Source organism: Oncorhynchus kisutch, linkage group LG16 (genome assembly GCF_002021735.2).
Source record: "Oncorhynchus kisutch isolate 150728-3 linkage group LG16, Okis_V2, whole genome shotgun sequence".
NCBI classification, from domain to species: Eukaryota; Metazoa; Chordata; class Actinopteri; order Salmoniformes; family Salmonidae; genus Oncorhynchus; species Oncorhynchus kisutch.
This window is the reverse complement of record NC_034189.2, coordinates 44,126,180-44,144,570: the sequence shown is the minus strand read 5'-3', so window position 1 is coordinate 44,144,570 and position 18,391 is coordinate 44,126,180. Positions and strand designations below refer to the sequence as shown.

The following is an 18,391-nucleotide window of genomic DNA, read 5'->3' as shown; positions in this document are numbered from 1 at the left end:
TTCCCCAGGAGGACCCATGGCACCCTGGGAAATCCCCTCGTTCTCAGTGACATCATAATGAAATCCCCCACCTCCTGCTCCCTGGCTCTTAGCCCGTTACAAAATGTACCTATGAGAATGTCTGGGTCTGATCAAATACTTTTCATCCTCTTCAGGGTTGAGTGCCAATTCAATTTCAATTCAGTGAATTTAGGAGATGAATCTCGGTTCAATTCATAAGTAGAAGTGTCATTCGTGATACTAATTTTATTAATGAATCAAATTTCAATTATCTTCCTGGTCTGAGGGAGTTGGAATGGAAAGGACTCTGAGCCCACAACACATCTTTTTTTTCTTTTTACCCCTTTTTTCTCCCCAATTTCGTGGTATCCAATAGTTACAGTCTTGTCTCATCGCTGCAACTCCCGTACGGACTCGGGAGAGGCGAAGGTCGAGAGCCATGCGTTCTCCGAAACACAACCCAACCCAAGCCGCACTGCATCTTGACACAATGCCCATCCAACCCGGAAGCCAGCCACACCAATGTGTCGGAGGAAACACCATACACCTGGCGACCTGGTCAGCGTGCACTGCGCCCGGCCCGCCACAGGAGTCACTAGTGCGGGATGAGACAAGGATATCAGGATATCCCTGCCGGCCAAACCCTCCCTAACCCGGACGACTCTGGGCCAATTGTGCGTCGCCCCATGGGCCTCCCGGTTGCGACTGGCTGCGACAGAGCCTGGACTCGAACCCAGAATCTCTGGTGGTACAGCTAGCGCTGCGCCACCCGGGAGGCTCACAACACAATCTTAACAGAGACTTTGCTCATGACCTCATGTTGAAGTCTCGTTAGATCAACACGTTGAGAAAAATAGGTCAATAAATCCTTCTAGAACGCCAACTGTCTTTCTCTGTGCCGGGACCACTATAGGAGGACAGAGTGGTGCTATGTGTCTTCTGTTCAGTTTGACAAATGAGACAGCATCTCCGGCCTGCAGCAGGTTTCTGTCTCTATCTCTTAATAGCATGATGTTAGGGACGGGATCTCCTGCAGGCTGCAGAACACTGATGGAAGAGCGGCAGAGAGAGCGTCCACGATTTCATCTCCCCACAAATGCTAACCTTTTGCCATAGGTGTGTAAATCCCAGGATCTAACCCTGGATGAGATATACACAGCACTGATTAAATCAGCTCCTATTATGCTCTCTGCCTGGTGACGACATCAGAGCAGCCAGCGTGGGGTGGGAGTTGCTCTCCATGCCCGGACGCGCGTGCACACACACACACACACACACATAAATGCACAGAGAAATAAGCACGCTAATAAACGCATATCCAGGCCTAGTTCTGCAGGCAGTTAGTCAGCTTGATAGGAATGAGCAGAGCAACACATGTAGGGGGAAGCTGCTGTAGCTCTGGACTGAAAACCAAAGGAGGACGAGGATGTTGACATCATGTAGGGGGAAGGGGAAGCTGCTGTAGCTCTGGACTGAAAACCAAAGGAGGACGAGGAAGTTGACATCATGTACGGGGAAGGGGAAGCTGCTGTAGCTCTGGACTGAAAACCAAAGGAGGACGAGGAAGTTGACATCTATCTGATTTCCACGTTTGGCGAGTTCAGGGTTGACCTTGGAGAGATGCCTGTCATTGGCTTCTCTCCCTCCTCTCTGTTTACTAGACACCAAGGCTCACTCTCCTGTACTCTATGCACTCCACATAGATGTATTAGAAATGGCATGTAGCTGAATTTACTGCATTTCCCATCAGCAATTATCCATGATTTATTATGTGTCATTTGACTATTTACTGAAAGCGCAGTCTTATTCTTATCCTAAAGCGTCTCTCTGGGAGACAGACAGAGTTAAAGGAGGAGAAAGACGTACAGTTGTTTGGTATTCAGTTCAGGGTTACTGCAGCCTTTCCCCATCTCGCGACAGGGTAGCCTAGTGGTTAGAGCGTTGGGCTAGTAACCAAAATGTTGCAAGTTCGAATCCCCGAGCTGACAAGGTACAAACCTGTCGTTCTGCCCCTGAACAAGGCAGTTAACCCACTGTTCCTAGGCCGTCATTGAAAATAAGAATTAGTTCTTAACTGACTTGCCTAGTTAAATAAAGGTAAAACATATTTTTTTAAATAAACACGTGTTGCTCACTGATGCACCCTGCTCCTTCCTGTCAAGCTGACTAACTGTATGTACCATCTGTGCAGTACAGGGCCATTTGGAACACAGCCTTGAAAATAGAGCCCTGAACAGAACAGGGACCAGGAAGAGCTTCATCAAACTATTTAATTGAAGTTTACAACAGTCCCCCTTTAATCTGGACTGCATCCGATACGCTTATATTTGCTGATATACAGATTTGGCGGTAGAGGTGGGATGGGAGGGGTATCGGTTGTCTATTTAGTAAGTAAGCTTTGTTCCAAGCCAGAATGGCCCATAGCGCAGGAGGCTCTCTCCTGTTTCTGTAGTGTGAGGCAGATTGATGTACAAGTACTCCCTCTGGACAGGGCGCTAGTCTATTGCAGGGCCTATCCGGCGTATGTGACAATAAAACATCTAATCTAAACAGCCCTGTAAACAGGTTTCCTGCGTTGAATCCAAAAACATCAAGGACACACGTTCTTTATAAAGTGAAAAGGTACAAAAGTGAATATTAACACAATTTTTTTCCGTCAAATCGTACTTTTAGTCGCTTTTTTCCGTGACAGTGACGAAGCAACAAAAAACAAGAATCAAGCCGAAAGCCTCCCAAACCAAAATCCCTCTACGGATTACAAACAGCAGGTGGCCCGGAATAGAATTACAGTTTCACAGGTGGCGCTTTCATTCCCCCAGCCAGCTAGCCTATCAATACAATACACCACTGACCCAAATCAGCCCCCAACTCTGGGACACGACAACTGACCCAGAGTAACCTAGTAGTCTGTATCCCCACCAGCCACCACTCATTCTAATGAGTTCTGACATCAATGGACTATTATGGAGTGGGTGTGACTGTGACCTTAGGAATCAACTAAGTCCGTCAGTGTTTCCTGAGACCTGAGAGAGGTCAGACCACCAGGAAGCTAATTGACTTAGATAAGGGATGTGACTAGATGGAGTACAGCTACCACCGAAAGTTACTTTTTGTCGCAGGTTAGGAGAGCATTTTAGCTAACCTTAACCCTTTTCCTAACCTAATTCAGTCCAGATTTGGATAGTCCAGATTTTCTATCTGTAGAGCATCATACTACCAACAAACTCTCTGTTGATAAGCAACTGCTTGCTTAGGTTATGGTTAGGTTTAGAATAAGGGTTAGGCTAATGGTTAGAGTAAGGGTTAAGTTTAGGGTTAGGATAAGGGTTAAGGTTAGGGTAATTCTCTTAACCTGCTGCATATGTTCTAACCTGCTATGAAAAAGTCACTTCGTAGCTACAGTATATACCATCTAATCAAAACTCTATAATGTACTAACTGATACTGGTAACAAGGACGACCCACGAAGGAGCACTGGAGGCTTGGAGGTGATGACAAATGAGGCAATATACACTGGTCCTATGTTTCATTAGCTGATAGAAAAAAAAATGACAGAAATCTTCCACACGCACAAAAAGCTTATTTCACATTCCTGTTAGTGAAGATTTCTCCTTTGCCAAGATAATACATCCACCTGACAGGTGTGGCACATCAAGAAGCTGATTAAACAGCATGATCATTACACAGGTGCACCTTGTGCTGGGGATAATAAAAGGCCGCTCTAAAATGTACAGTTCTGTCACACAACAGCACAAATGTCTCAAGTTTGGAGGGAGCGTGCAACTGGCATGCTGACTGCAGGAATGTCCACCGGAGCTTTTGCCAGGGAATTGAATTTTAAATTCTCTACCATAAGCTAACTCCAATGTCGTTTTAGAGAATTTAGCAGTATGTCCAACCGGCCTCACAACCGCAGACCAGGACCTCCACATTCGGCTTCTTCACCTGCGGGATCATCTGAGGAGGCGTGGGGAGGAGGGAGAAATAATTCTGATTGGCCACTCATGGCTGCACCCCTGCCCAGTCACGTGAAACCTATAGATTAGTGCCTAATGAATATATTTCCTTATATGAACTATAACTCAGTAAAAAAATTGAAATTGTTGCATTTTGCGTTTATATTTTTATTCAGTATAGAACCTGAGTGAGCACACACACATGGTGTGTGTAACGATAGCACCTGCGTTCCCCTCACATGTTAGGGCAATACGAACCGTAGCAATCTCTTCATGTCCAATTTTGTGATAACGACATGCTCTCATCAAACAGACAAATGGTCAGATGGCTTTCAACAAAGAGCATGGTGTGTAGAGGTCTCTCAACTAGCGACTGATGTGTTCTGAAATAAACTGCACCCAACACTTTCAGTTCCCTTAAAAATGACTGTCAGATTAAAATGACTTCCTTTCTCATCTTTAACTCTCACACACACTGCTGGGTGTCATTCCTTTCTTCGATAACCACTCTAGGACCTTGCTTGAAATTTCCTTTTCCCTTGAGCATTTATTTTCGAATTACCGTATTCAAGGAGATGATGATTTTCAGCACAGGAAAATACATTCTTTTTTTGTTTTGTTTTGAGTTCGAAGAGGAACTGGTTTGATGATGCACGAAATGTAACCAGTTGAATCAGAAGTGTTAATGCAGGGCTGGAACAAAAGCCTGTTAGCACACAGTCTGCAACCCCAGGGCCAGGGTTGCACATCCCGGTTGTGAACAAAGTCTTTGTTTAAAATGTAAACCACCTACAAATCATAATGACATCCTGGGACTTCAGGTCGACCTCCAGCAGAGAGAACAATATGATTGGCTGCTGCACTAGAGGAGGTGGTCTGCTGATGTTATCTTTCAAGGGGAGGAAGTATTATGGAACTCATTAAGAAACAATAAACACAGAGGATGTCTCCTAATGTTGACCGAAAGGTGTGCCTGGGTTATGTACCCATATCCTTGCCAGTAAAAATCACAGACCTATCTGTTCACACGGGTGTAGGGTGAAGTTGCCCCTCGACGCTGACCTGAGGTCAGCTATGCTTTTTCCCCCCACTAATGGTTAAGGTTAGGATTGGGGGAGGGGACGCTGATCCTAAATCTGTACCTAGGGGAAACTTCACCCCGGAGCTTTCACACGAGCCGTTTCCAGGAAGCCGGGTAGGTTAGAATACAGCTTTCCAGGACACACATACCAGCCTTGTGACCCAATTTCCACATTCCTCATGTGTCTCTCAGGGAGTTCTGTGACGCACGGAACCTGCAGAGATGATCAACATTTACCTTCATAGGATATCTAGGCCACGAGGTATACATTAAAGAACATCTCTACTTATTATTTTGACCAACAACACCTATGTGAATCTGAAGCATATATAGCATGTGACTTTTCACAAAGCCTCATCTACTGGATAGAGGATTACTGACTGTAGATCAGTCTAATGTGGATGAGAGTACTGTACATGTGTTTCAAGCCGAGGGGATTCTATATAGCTACAGCTAGTGGATTAGCATGGGCGGAGCCCCTTACACCAGAGCCATCTGATTGGTTAAGGGCAGACGTTGTCACAGGTCTGATCCCTACAGATGGCCGTGGTTACCGTGGCAATGGCAGTGTGCTCAGCATCAGCATCACAGCAGAGCTTCTCAAAGCCATACCTCTCTATCACAGGCTTTCCTATTCACTTAGTGACATCAAGACAGTTGAATCCAAAACCTAAAAGACATCAACAAACAGCAATGCTTCTGATGTAGCCATAAACGGACAAAAAGACAAACACAAACAGTTTAGGTCAGTTTAGGTCATTTGCTTCTCTCAAAGATCAATCGGGTTCATGACAGTGGGTATAATCTCTAGCTCGATCTCCCACCACTCGCAAAATGAGAGTGCTCAAAGACCCATCTGTCAGTAGCTCCTCGGGACCTTTTCCTATGCCAGGAGATCTGCAGCACAGCTAGCCTCTACTGCAGAACAACAGCAGTGATCAGGCATCGCATTAACCAACACTAGAATACTGAACTGAAGGCCATTCACTCTGCCCTGTAGTGACTTCACTGTTAATCTGCCAAAGCGTTCAGGAAAGCGTAAAATGGCCCGTTTGCGATCCATCAATAATGTTGTATATTGATTCTGTCCAATGTCACTGTCGAGGAATCATGACGTGAATGTGTGCATGTTAAGTCTGCAGTTGTATACTTTCATAACCCCAAATATGAGCTATAACGCCAATCAGGATATATTCTTACATGAACACAAACAATGTTGTGACGCAACAACCAATAGTTTAGGCCACCTCAACATCATCAGCATTTCCATCCCATTCTTTGTGCCACCCCCTATGTGCCAACCTCCTTGAGGTGGCACAGGCTAAACCCAGAGGCGTACCTGGCAGTTAAATCCATTAGAGTTGGGGTCCAAGCTCCCCGATAACATGGCGCGTCAGTGTGGGCAAGGATGCCTGAGATTTCTTCTTGGTTGTACAGTGGTCGAGAGACCGCAAGATGGAAGCTCAGTATCCAAGCCCCGGACAGAACCTGTGTTTGTCGGCTAAAGGTATTGGCGGTAAGGTCGAGCCAGGCTCTTCTCACCGGTTCCTCTTCCCCATGCCAGCCAGCCTCATCCTGACAGCAGCTTCGCAACACAAACAAGCGCTCAGACTACCCAGCTCTGATCCAGACGGGCTCCGATGTTTTCTGACAAGCATCCATCCACCAATCCCCTGTGAGATTAGCGAGCTGCTGACATCACCGATGTGTGGTGTTGTGGCCCTCTTATCTAAGAGAGGCTTGTAGCTAAGTCACGGTAAGCAAAACACACACACACACAGACCCTTCTTCTGTGGGGTTCGAACTGAAAAGCCCTAGGACTTCTCACCGCTGCACCTGCCACATCTGATCCAACCCACCTCCACAGGGACATGTTATGAGGCGTTTCTACTCTGCAGTCATCCTGCGTGCGTGTGTGTCCTGCCTATGACACTACTGTACTCTGTCTGTGCTGCATGGTCAGCGGAACACTATGGCAGAAACATGCTGTAATGGAAATGGATCCAGCGCTTCAAGCGATTCTTCTGCTACACTACCTAATGACATACATTACCAGTGGTAGTAGTACTGGATCAATAACAATTTAGGCACAGATGACAAATAGGATTGTTGGGGAAACTATCAGAAATGTGACGAAAAAGCACTAGCATCTCTCTTAGCTGTGTCGTCTCGCCCCCCCCCCCCCCTCTCTCTTCATCTAGCTCCCTCTATCCGCTATAATTAAACATCCAAGGGCGCACAGCCGGTCTAGGCACTTATCTCGCTACAGTGGGGCTGGCTCTGCACAGTCGGATCACCCAGTCAGACAGAGATGCCCCACTGATCCAGGAACATTTTGTCCAAGAGAACAGGGCTACCTCTGTCTGCTATACCCACCCTGCTCTACAGACCTCCCCCGTCTGTCCACACTGGATCCACTCCAGCCAGAAGACCAGCCAGGCTCAGTGTCTAGGATTAGGGCTCAACATTCCGTCCCATCTTTACTACATCACACACTCTCCATCTCCTGTCTCCAGCCCTAACTCCCAACACCCTCCCTCTGCCCAATATATGCCAGCATATATATTTCTGATGTGGAATCAGTGCGCTTGACTCAAGTTTTTGCTTGAAGTCTCCCGTTGATGTCAATGACTGATTTCTGTGAAGGTCTTGGTTGTGGAGCTCTTATCTCAACTCTGACTCAGGTCTTTGGAAGCTTGCCAGATGGATGTTCCGTGACGTTCATAACCAAGACGGTTTTAAATGGATACCTGCACATTTGCTGCATGAAGTGGCTTGTCTGTAGTGGAAATCAAAAGGACTCATGCGTCACTGAGCAAAAGTAGTAGGACTTATCCTGCATGCTTGGCTTGGTATGAAAGCAGAAGTACTCACCACATTCTTGTCTCCTTGAGGTATCTGAGGGCTCTGGGGGCCTGGTTCCTGTAAATAACAAGGTCAAAGTACAACATCAATCCACAGGACATTGTTTCAATGCATAATCCAGTCTTGCTTAGCTACGCATCTTCACACTGGAAGTCATTGAGTGCTATGCAATCACTGCCGGTCCCCAGGTTTCTAATACAAGTTTACATGACATTTTTTGTTTGTCATACAGTGAGAAGTTCCACAGAACACTCACTCCTACTATCACCTCACGTACCCACACAACGACTCTTAGCAACTATGGCAACGCATTGGGATTCGGGAAACACGCTACAGCTAGGCAGCCAAGAGTTATGATGACAGGGCACTGCACTGCATTAAGTCAGTGAACAAAAGCGTCCCATGTCATAGTCAACCTGTGGTCAATCTACAGCACTGGTTAAGTAGGCTCACACAGATGCCTGCTTTATCAATGTAATTTATCAATGGTTTATTTATTTATCAATGTTGTTTTTCTTTTTGTAATGACCTATTCATAAGAAGGGAAACAATGTTTTCAACGGCGTTTGAACAAAAGTCCTATTTCTCCTCTCCCTTCCTCAACACGCCATCACCGGAATGCTAAACAGGACCTGACCGCTGGAACAGGCACAGTCTTTGGACACCACTGAGTGTCGTCACCCGTTTAATAACATATGGTCTCTGTCCAACATGCAGAAGCATGTATAGGTTACGGTTCATCAATCTGGTCTATGGCCGAGGATTGACCATAGAAAGAGTGTGTCCTACAGGGTGAGAGAGAAAACCTATGCTTCTTATTGACGAGTGGTGTCTGTCTGTGGCTTACCTTAGTAATACACCTATAGATCCTAATGGGTCCAATCAGATATCAGATGAGCCCGATGTCCACTGTCTAGTAGTAAACTACCATAAAGGCAAGGGGCCGTGAACTTACAGCTGTCCTTAATTATAGGAGCTGGCTCTGTCCAAAAACTCTTAAATGGCTTATTTTATTTGCATCATAATCAGTGATTGACAGACAGACTGAATAGGACTTCACCATAGTTCTTCTACCTATGAAGACTTTGGTGATCAGCGGTGATTTTAGGTTGCGTCTAACTCGGGGTCCTGATGAACGTTCACGAGATGACAGACATTCCCAAATCAGCTCCACCATAAGGTTATCCAACAAGGGACCAATTGAACTGGAACCACAGACACATCAACTGCAGACTCAACAAAGACATGGGCCTACATCATCCTTTATCAAAGATACAAAATGTGTCAGCTGTGGCATTAGAGGAGAAATTAGTGGATGTAAAGAAAATGAGGCATTGGTAATAGGTAAATAGACGGCCGTATCTTTCTAAATCAGGTTAATTACCGTATTCTATAGGTACTTGATGTTGTAGCAGACTAAGCAACAACATTTCTGAAAATGTAATTAGCCCAATTTGATGACAATATTAATGTAGGTCTATTGGTCCAGCACAAGAAACAAACAAAAAGATCCAGGATGGTCCAGATTACGATGTCTCGATATTTGGGATAAAACCGTTGTCTATAAAACTAGGTTATAACCTACTTACCTGTATTAGACCTACTACAGTTTTGTCATTTTTAGAATGTAATAACATATAAAGACTATGATTTATTTCAAATGTATTGTACACACAGGCTGGTCTATGGTGGTGTGTTCAATCCCCACATCGACATTCTCAATCAACGACATGAAATCCATTTGTCAGTGAAAACACAATGGTTGCCTATTGTAGGTTGCCTATGGGACATCCTTACCAAGGGTAGTAGCGGCTCCATTTGTGCTCCTTGGTCCGTTATGTCCATATTTTCCTTGCCTCGCTTTCTCTGTAGACTTGATATGCTCCTTTTGTCGTCTTCTGTCTAGTGTTGCCGGGCTAAATCAGGGTGAACCCTTATATAAACTGGGTTGATTTTCTCAAATTAAGATAAGCATCCTCCTCTTCCAGTCCTACATCATTTAGGCATAGGGTAGCGATTTCCCATTCACTCGCTCAAGCTTGGAGAGTGCAATTTGCGCTACATGACGAGGTAGAGCACACGTGAGGCAATGAAGCGCAGCACGATATAGATTGCGTCTACTGTGGCGCGCGTTGCTCCAAGTTTGCAGACATTTGGACCTATTCTTAAAAATGATACAGAATATTGGTTTAGGACGGGTTGCACTCAATAGAACAGGATATGAACGCACGAAACCGGAGAAGCTCAGAATAAAACAGAGGTGGGCTCTAGTAGCTATCTTGACATATATTTATGTTAATTTGGGACAATATGTAATTAGGTATTAGGCAGGCTACCAAGGACCTATTGTAATTCAATTACCCACACAACAAAAAACACGTAGGCTACTATATTTTAATGTTGCCTATTTTGGTTCTGTTTCCGATGTGCTTAACAAAGGATCCTATGATTGCTGCCTGACCCATGAAATTAGCCTATAAAGCAATTAATTTGCTCTATTGCAATCCACGAGAGAAAATGGGGACCGTAAAATGCATGCAGATAACCATGAACCATTTATATCATGGCCCACATGTGTGCGCAGTGAGATGGGATATACAGCACATCGATTCATTCACCCATTTATGAAGTCGTTGACTGAAATCCTTTGGAAAAAACGTTACATTGGTGCCACCTGGTGTTCAATGGGATCTGTCAAATCAAACTGAAATATTTGATTAATAAATTGGCGTAATTTTCAGTAGTCAGCTAATTTCTCTCAAAATTCAATGATCAACATTAATCAAGCAGGAATATATTACAAATATAAAACAAATAACAGAAAAAAACAAATATCTCCAATCACATCGAGATATTAGATTGAAATGAATGCCCATTAAAACCAATGAATACCCGTTTCAGGTCAATTCTATGGTACAACTCAAGATAAAGTTGTTAATCGACTGATTGATAGAATGTATTGGGTAGTTAAACGCAGTAGGCTGCTCCAGATGGCGACAACATCACATACATAAAAAATTATCGAGGATAAAAAAAACACTATAAAACCCGATGGCTTATTTCCATTGTGGTCCTCATTTTTCAGCAAGGCGACAGGTGGGAAAGAACAACACTGCACATGCACTCAATGCAATTAAAAACAACAAATGCAATTTACAGCAATCCATTTACAACAACAACATCTACAGTACAGAGGTGGCCATTTAAGAGTCACCTCGTGGGAGAATACCCCGAATCGAACCGCCATGGTATTTCTAAAAATATTTTCTGGTTTGTTTGGGACACCTTGAAGCTATTCTCTGATGAGTTTTCAGGTAGCTTGGTAAAACTGTTCCACAGAACCGCTGCAGACTACACACATTCGTTTTCCCCCATGGCGAGCTCAAGTCTGCAGGGAACCAAGTTAGTAAGAGCTCCTTCTGTTGAAGTACTAATGTGTCATTTATACAGCTGAAATAATTACCCCAGACTACTTTAATGTCCCCAAGAAGCAATTCCATTTTGCAGCAGGCATAGTTAATATGACAAGTTCACATATTGAAATGTGTGAAACATCAGAGAAAAAAAAGCTACGGATATTTACAGAACATTTACAAAAAGTCAGCAGGATAGTGCAAAGGTCTTAAAATGTCTTGAGTAAGGCTGTGCTTGTATTTGCATGTCAAAGTGCTTAAAGTGCATATTGGTCCAACCCTAGATATTTGGAGGCCAATTTTGTTGGTAAACCCCTATTTAATCTGACTGACTCCTGTTTCCACCTTGAGCTATTTCAGTGCTTCAAATTGAGAGGGTTCAAAGTGTGTACGAGCTGGAACCTTCAGATCTAATCTAATCTTATTCTGAGGTCTGATGCTTATGCCTGATACCCTGGGGGGGGGGGGGGGGGAGGCACATGCATAACCACAATGAAATTGCACTGCACTGTTGTTCTATGCAGAAATCGAGATTTCCTGATTCAAATGCGTGTGAGCACTCATTCATTTAAATACTAGATGACAGACAGTGAAGGGGAAACAAATACATTTTTGACATGGATACATTCTACAATGTCAACATTCTACAATGTCAATGTCAATGTATGAAAAAGCCCTTTGAAGGGCAGGATCAAGTCCATATATTGTCTCCTTCCAGCACTATAAACGGCTCTTGTTCCAGCCCCAGAGGAACTGAGATGAATATATGATAAGTATTTATACATTTACATTTTAGCAGAAGCTCTAATCCAGAGCGACTAACAGTAGTGAGTACATACATTTTCGTACTGGTCCCCCATGGGAATCGAACCCACAACTCTGGTGTTGCATGCGTCATGCTCTTCCAACTAAGCCACAATGTGTATATGAAGATGTCTGAACAACTTAAGCCATGACCTGGTAAGAAATCCAAAGTTAGGATATGCAATTGAAGATGATTACCAAAAAAAAAAAGGGTTGTTATTTGTATAGGCAATTAAACAGTATAAGTGTAGCCTAAACTAGTCAAGTTTTGATTCACACCTGACATCTTCACAACAGGTTGAGCAGTGGATGGTAGACTGATGTTTCCAATGGGCCTCTCCAGCGGCCTTGCTTCAGGAAGTCAGTCAGAAGGCTGGTCTTGGGGAAGGGCTGCTCTAGTAGCAATGGGCCTTAGGAGAATACATAGCAAATCTTTATAGATCCCCTTTAGCTTTTTTTGGAGGCTGGTTTTTGATTAGGCTAAAAAGCAAGTGAACGCTCAGTGTTTCTGTTGCTCATTAATAAAAAAATAAACATTCTTGGGGGGGGTGTGGTTCGATGTGGCCGTTCATGATGTTTGTCCCCCATGGGTCACCATAGGAACAAACTCAATACTTTTTCTAAATAGTGAGAATATATATATTTTTTAATCTGTAATTAATTTGGACGTTTTTGCAGGTTTTAGTCGGTCAGTTGTGTGTTTGGTGCAGTATTTCTCAAGTAAAAAAATGCCTGACGTGTTGTCACTGATGGTATGTCAGGATTGATGGTCTGTTTAGTTTCTACCGTTGTGACTAGATTGAGTAGGTCTACTACAGCTCCATCTAATGGAGAGTGTCTGGGGGAAAACAGTTGTTTAGGCTTAACTACAATGCTACAGTTGTCAACCTCTCTTTTCCCAACCTTAACCTCATTCTCCTAGCCTGTTATGTTAATTCTAACCTGCCACGTTACCTGCTATGTAAACAGTCCCTGGTTTGGGATTGGGCCACGACTACTTTCTGTTAATCTCTCATAGAAAGACTACTGGAAAAACAACTCGTAAACTTCCAGTTTGGCTGAGTTTCCCACTTGGAAATTATCATAAACAACCAATAGGAAGCTCTATGCAAATAATGTACGTTATATTTAAAATATGTAAACACAGCTGAACAAATTGCGCAAGATTTTTCTTCTGGGCTAACCGAGATGAATTTTTATTAAATAGCTCAATGACGGTTAAAGTAACTGTCCAGTGAAAATGTCACTTTTAAAAGGTTTTTGTTAGCGCATACTCAAATAATGTTGTTGACTCGTCCTATACTCGTATTTGAAGCCAAAGCATACATTTGAGGAAAAAAAAAACATTTAAAAAATGCTTACAATTTCCGCATATAATGTAAAGTCAGGTTGGCTCATTGGCAGAGTTGGCCAATCAACGGTTGGCTTGTCATTCATATTTTTAATGACCTGTATACACCCCCACCATTGTGTTACTGGGGTATGCCCACACCATTCAAACACCGAAAAGCTTATTTTCAACATATTTAATTATCATCTTTTGAAATGAAAAGTATTTCACTCATATTGTCAATTATAGGTCATATTTCATAAAAATCTGGAAACACTGGACAGTTACTTTAACACTAAAATATTTTCTTTTTAAAGAAGACTTCAAGAGTCGCCGAATAAATGAGTTCTTTGACAAATTTAAAATACATATGTTGAATCAGCTATGTGAGTACAACAATACACACATTAAACATTATCAAGGATTAAAAACAAGTTCAGATTACTTATGTCCATTGTGGTCCTCATGAATATCTTTCATCTGGAGTTTGCGCCATTGTTCACGCATCTGCAAGCAAAGCAGCAACCGCAGTAATAAACCTTCATACCAGGTATAAGAGAAAAGGAATGACAATTTATCCATCTGCTTTTAATCCAATTTATATTTTTTAGATAATGAATTAGTGTACATCCTATCAAAGACTACAACAAATTCCCTCTTGACCTTCTTGCGTTGGGTATTGATTTATGAATATGTCCTTTGAAGCATTGGGCTACTTACTTTAAGTACAGTTGTTATAGCTCAGAACCTTGTTTTTTTTGCACAAGTAAAGACATTGTGGATCCTATATAGCCTACTAAAGCCAGCACAATAAAACATAATGCCAATGAAACTCAATGCAGGCTAAGACATGAACACCTTCCAAAAATGTATTCAACAAATCAAAAATCAATCAAATCAGTCAAATTAGAAAACAGGATTCAATGAAAACATCTAGAGTGGGACTACAGCCAATGTTAAATATATACATTATTATAGCTTAAATAGACTATTTTGTCGTTAACATTTTAATACTTCAGTCATATCCACAGCCCACTGTAGGCTATTCCAAAAATGCAGTCTAATGAAAAAAAACGAATGAACGATGTCCAGGTGGGTATTTAGACAGTTCTCGATGCCCAATAACCTAGGATGGGATATCTCTTCAATTCAGTTTATGTCTCTATCCAACTAGACTCCGAGATACCTTGTGGTTTTGCGTCTTCAGAGACACCCGTTGGCAAACTCTCCTTTGAAAGTGAGAGGACCTCGTCAAAGTTCGCAGTACCAATAGCGTGTCCATTAGTCCAGCAGGACAGAGCCGGGCTAGACGCACCGCAATACTGGGGTGAGGTACGCGCAAAATCCGTTGGTTCTGCGTAATAAGCAAGGGCTCTACCGGAACTGTCCGTTGCGGACAGCTGTAGGGCCTTTCCAGCTGCTGCATATGACAGCAAAGTGGCCGTGTTTCCAGTCGCGTCATTTGTGCGGGAGGCATAGTCCAGTCTGTTGTTTGTCGGTGTCACAAACCATCTCGGGGATGCCGCCATCGTGTCCTCCTCGCTGGTTTGCGGTGACAGCATGCTGTTAGTTAAGGGAACGTTATAGTCTAGTCCAGACGTAGCTCCTGCGCTAGGGCGGAAACAGGACTTGGCATAAGTGCTGACGAATTGGTGCTGAAGGAAAGAATTAGCAAGAGCATATCTGGCACCGGGCACAAACTGAGCGTAGGTCGAGTCACTCGGTGATGGCGTCAACCGGTCACTATCGTAGCCTGTGTAGATTCTAGACATATCCAAAACAATCAATTAGGAAATTGAAAAATAATACAAATGAGAAAGACCTCAAATAAAACGTTTCCACAAGTATGAAGTAACAATGGCATGCAATTATAAAACACATTTAAAAAGAACTCCAGAGGTCTTACACCATTAAGCCTAATTCAGCTCCAATAGTTTCTTACATTCGATGTAAAAAAATAAAATAAAAATTATTTGAAGAGCATATTGGCAAAAAAATCGAACTTGTCTGTCCACGGGAATTCTGACAAGTGACCTCATAAATGTCCAATGGAACAAAAACATGCGTGTATCCAAATCCGTAATGCTTTTTCAATGATCGTTTACATCAGAATGTAGTCCTTAACTTAAAGCTGGTATTGAAGAAATCATTTTTTTTTTAAACTATGGTTGTTTTAGGAGTGACAGTATCGTCACCAATAAAATGGGGAAAAGTCGTGCGTAAAGCAGTCTAATCTCGAAACAAACCACATTAAATGTGTTCATATTCGAGTTACAATTTGAGATTCGAATAATTCCAATAGAATACTGTTTAAATAATGTAAGGCTATTAAAAAAGAACATGGGCTAGGCTAATCTATTTTTACTTACTTGTCATAATTGTCCCGAAAACCTTTTGCGAAAGGATTGTGGTCTATTTTCAGCTGTGTTATCTGAAAGAGGAAAATAACATTAAAAAGGCCTAGCCTACTGTAAATTTGTGAACCACTTTTACCCCATTAGGAAAAATGTTGCCTAGCCCCAATTAAGAAAATAAATCAATATTTGAAGGAACGAATTTCCTTACGTCTGTGTTCTGGTATGCTGTGACTGCAACGAATTGCGTCTCGGGGAACGTAAATGATTGTCTGGGTTGACTTGCGTTCTCGGCCCCATCCTCGTGCACCTCGACCACATTAAGACGGGGTTGGTACCTATGGAGGGACTGAACGACAACCATCTGAACAGAGGACATGAAAAACAGGTGTTAATTGGGGCATCTGTGATCATCTCTAGAGACAAAGAACAACTTGAAAGATGATTTTTTTTCACTAAATACAAAAAAAAAAAGAGAATAAATTCTGAATTATTTCATACAATACGGTTGATAAATGCATAAAACATAATTTTGTAAATAAAATCTCTCAATGCAACGTCTCCAGACTTGAATATAGCATATTTTCAAGACCTCTTTCACCTTATATATATGTATTTGGGACTGTACGAAATTAGGACCACATTAAACACTTACCTGCCCTGCACTTTCCAATGCCCCTTTATTATTTGCCAACTTCAGTTTTCCAAAAGAAATTTCTTGACGCATCCAGTGCGCGCCGGTGTTCGGAGAGTCTGGATGCATGTAGGCCTTGTTCCCTATAAATTAATTATTGAAGACATTACTCACTTTTGTTGCCAGAAAACCTCACTTGGAGAGAATAGAAGGGGGAAAATAAAAGTAAAATCACTTGCCTGTCCCATTTGAGTCAGCTTTGCCGCAGGGTACCCACTGTCCTCCTTGGAACCGCCAGTGATTAGGGTCAGCGAGACTGACGTCCACAAAAATATTGTAATTTGCCGTCGGATCAAGACCAGATATATTAAAGCTCAGGAATGGAAACATTCGTCTGGAAGTAGAAAAAAAGATTAATAGGAATTTATTTCCTTTACAAATTCCTAAATCCCGCTAAAATTTTACTTAGAGAACGAAATTAATTATAATTTGAACTATTGCTGTGGCCATAATGTGTTAGTAAACCCCACGCGGTTTTAATAAACACGTCAATCTACTTCGTCCAAATAAGTACGGCAGTTTGCCCACTATGTTGACATTAGCCAACATAACGGCAAGGGCGGCGAGAAAAGGAACGGGTCAATACTCACCGCCCCTGTTTAGTGATGATCATCTCTGTTTGGTGCCTGTGAAACGTGAGCCACAGAGCCCTGTTGCAGAGATAAACTTGCGCTTTACCAAAAACCATCCCGGTTTGCATTGCTGAGCTCTTGTGGAAAGCACCTCCTTGGTGGCCATGCCCATATGGCTGGGCGTAAAAGTATCCGGGCGCTGGGAAGCCTTGAGGTGATGTGGTGGTCAAGAGGCTATTATATGAGCCTTGCGTGACCACAGGATGGTGTGCCATGTAGTGACCCGAACTGGTGATGGCAAGGGCCGGGTAGGTGGCTCCGTGCAGTGTCCGGTGTGGGAACATGGTACCAGGCGAGGTAGCAGACGCGGGCTGAGCTTGGCTGGGCTGAGACGAGGGATACCGTCCCTCTGTAGATCCATGGAAGGTATGACGAATGTCACAGACGGTCTCTTGAGCAGACTGCCTCCTGCTTCCCTTGTCGCCGTCACCAAATGAGTCCTCCGAGTCGATAAAGTCGTCTGCTTCTGACGGATTTGTCATCCCTGTGGTTTCTTTATTAGAACGTGTTAGGTTCCTCTATTCAGTTCAGCCCCTCACTAGAGGAGAGCATAGGGCGGTACTGGGTAGCGAGTTCAGACCTGTCTGAGCTGTGGTAGTCGCTATCCATATTATTGGGCGTTGGATGTTGAGATGCGAAGATACTGGAGCTGCGCAAGTAGCATTACGCGCAACACAAAAACCAATTTGGTTAAGGTTACGCGTATCACCTGTAGGGAATATGAACTCTAAATACGCTTGGAACGAACCTAATGAAACGCCTACAGTTTTTACACTTTACATTACAGGAGAAGTAGCCTATATAAACAGTTACGTTTATAACAGTTATAGACATTTCTCTGATCATGTTCGTTTTGCTGGACTGGAACAAAATACTGCTGTTATACCTCTAGTACGATGTGGCAGGTAGATTATATATTTAAAACACGTTTATAGTAAATGACAACATTCATATATTTCCTTTTTTTATCAGGAAGTATTACTCAATCTTGAAAGTGGGCATGTCTCATCAAATGGGGAGGGTAATTTTAACGTGATTGGGAAAACAAGGCTTCAAGGAGTATCAGAAGTGCCATCAACCATGGCATAACTAATTGAAAAATGACAGCTAGTGATAGCTGGCAGCTTGGCAAGATTCATAGGGTGTGTCAGAAATGGCACCCTATTCACAATATATGTGTACTAGATTTGACCAGGGAACTACATAAGGATTAGTGTGCCATTTCAGATGCAGCCATTCTGTGTGTATGGACCAAAACATTC

At 42.9% G+C, this 18,391-nt stretch overlaps 1 protein-coding gene and 1 pseudogene across 4 annotated transcripts in view; both read right to left on the bottom strand.

Annotated features, from left to right (window-relative positions):
- The window catches only part of LOC109906787 (sodium-driven chloride bicarbonate exchanger-like), a 57,130-nt gene extending 47,118 nt beyond the window's left edge, over window positions 1–10,012 (bottom strand). Inside the window, exons 1-2 of one of the 4 annotated variants that reach the window (XM_031792502.1) lie at window positions 9,700–10,012; window positions 7,912–7,959 (exon numbers count right to left, since the gene is read on the bottom strand). In XM_031792502.1, coding sequence (XP_031648362.1) covers window positions 7,912–7,959; window positions 9,700–9,747 — 96 coding nt within the window. In that variant the 5' untranslated portion in view covers window positions 9,748–10,012. Of the gene's footprint in view, window positions 1–6,376; window positions 6,659–7,911; window positions 7,960–9,699 lie in introns of those variants that run through there. The other 3 variants (XM_031792503.1, XM_031792504.1, XM_031792505.1) reach the window with 3 other exon arrangements.
- Window positions 10,013–14,549: 4,537 nt separating this feature from the next.
- LOC109906786 (T-box brain protein 1-like) lies at window positions 14,550–18,366 on the bottom strand (annotated as a pseudogene).
- Window positions 18,367–18,391: the final 25 nt, after the last annotated feature.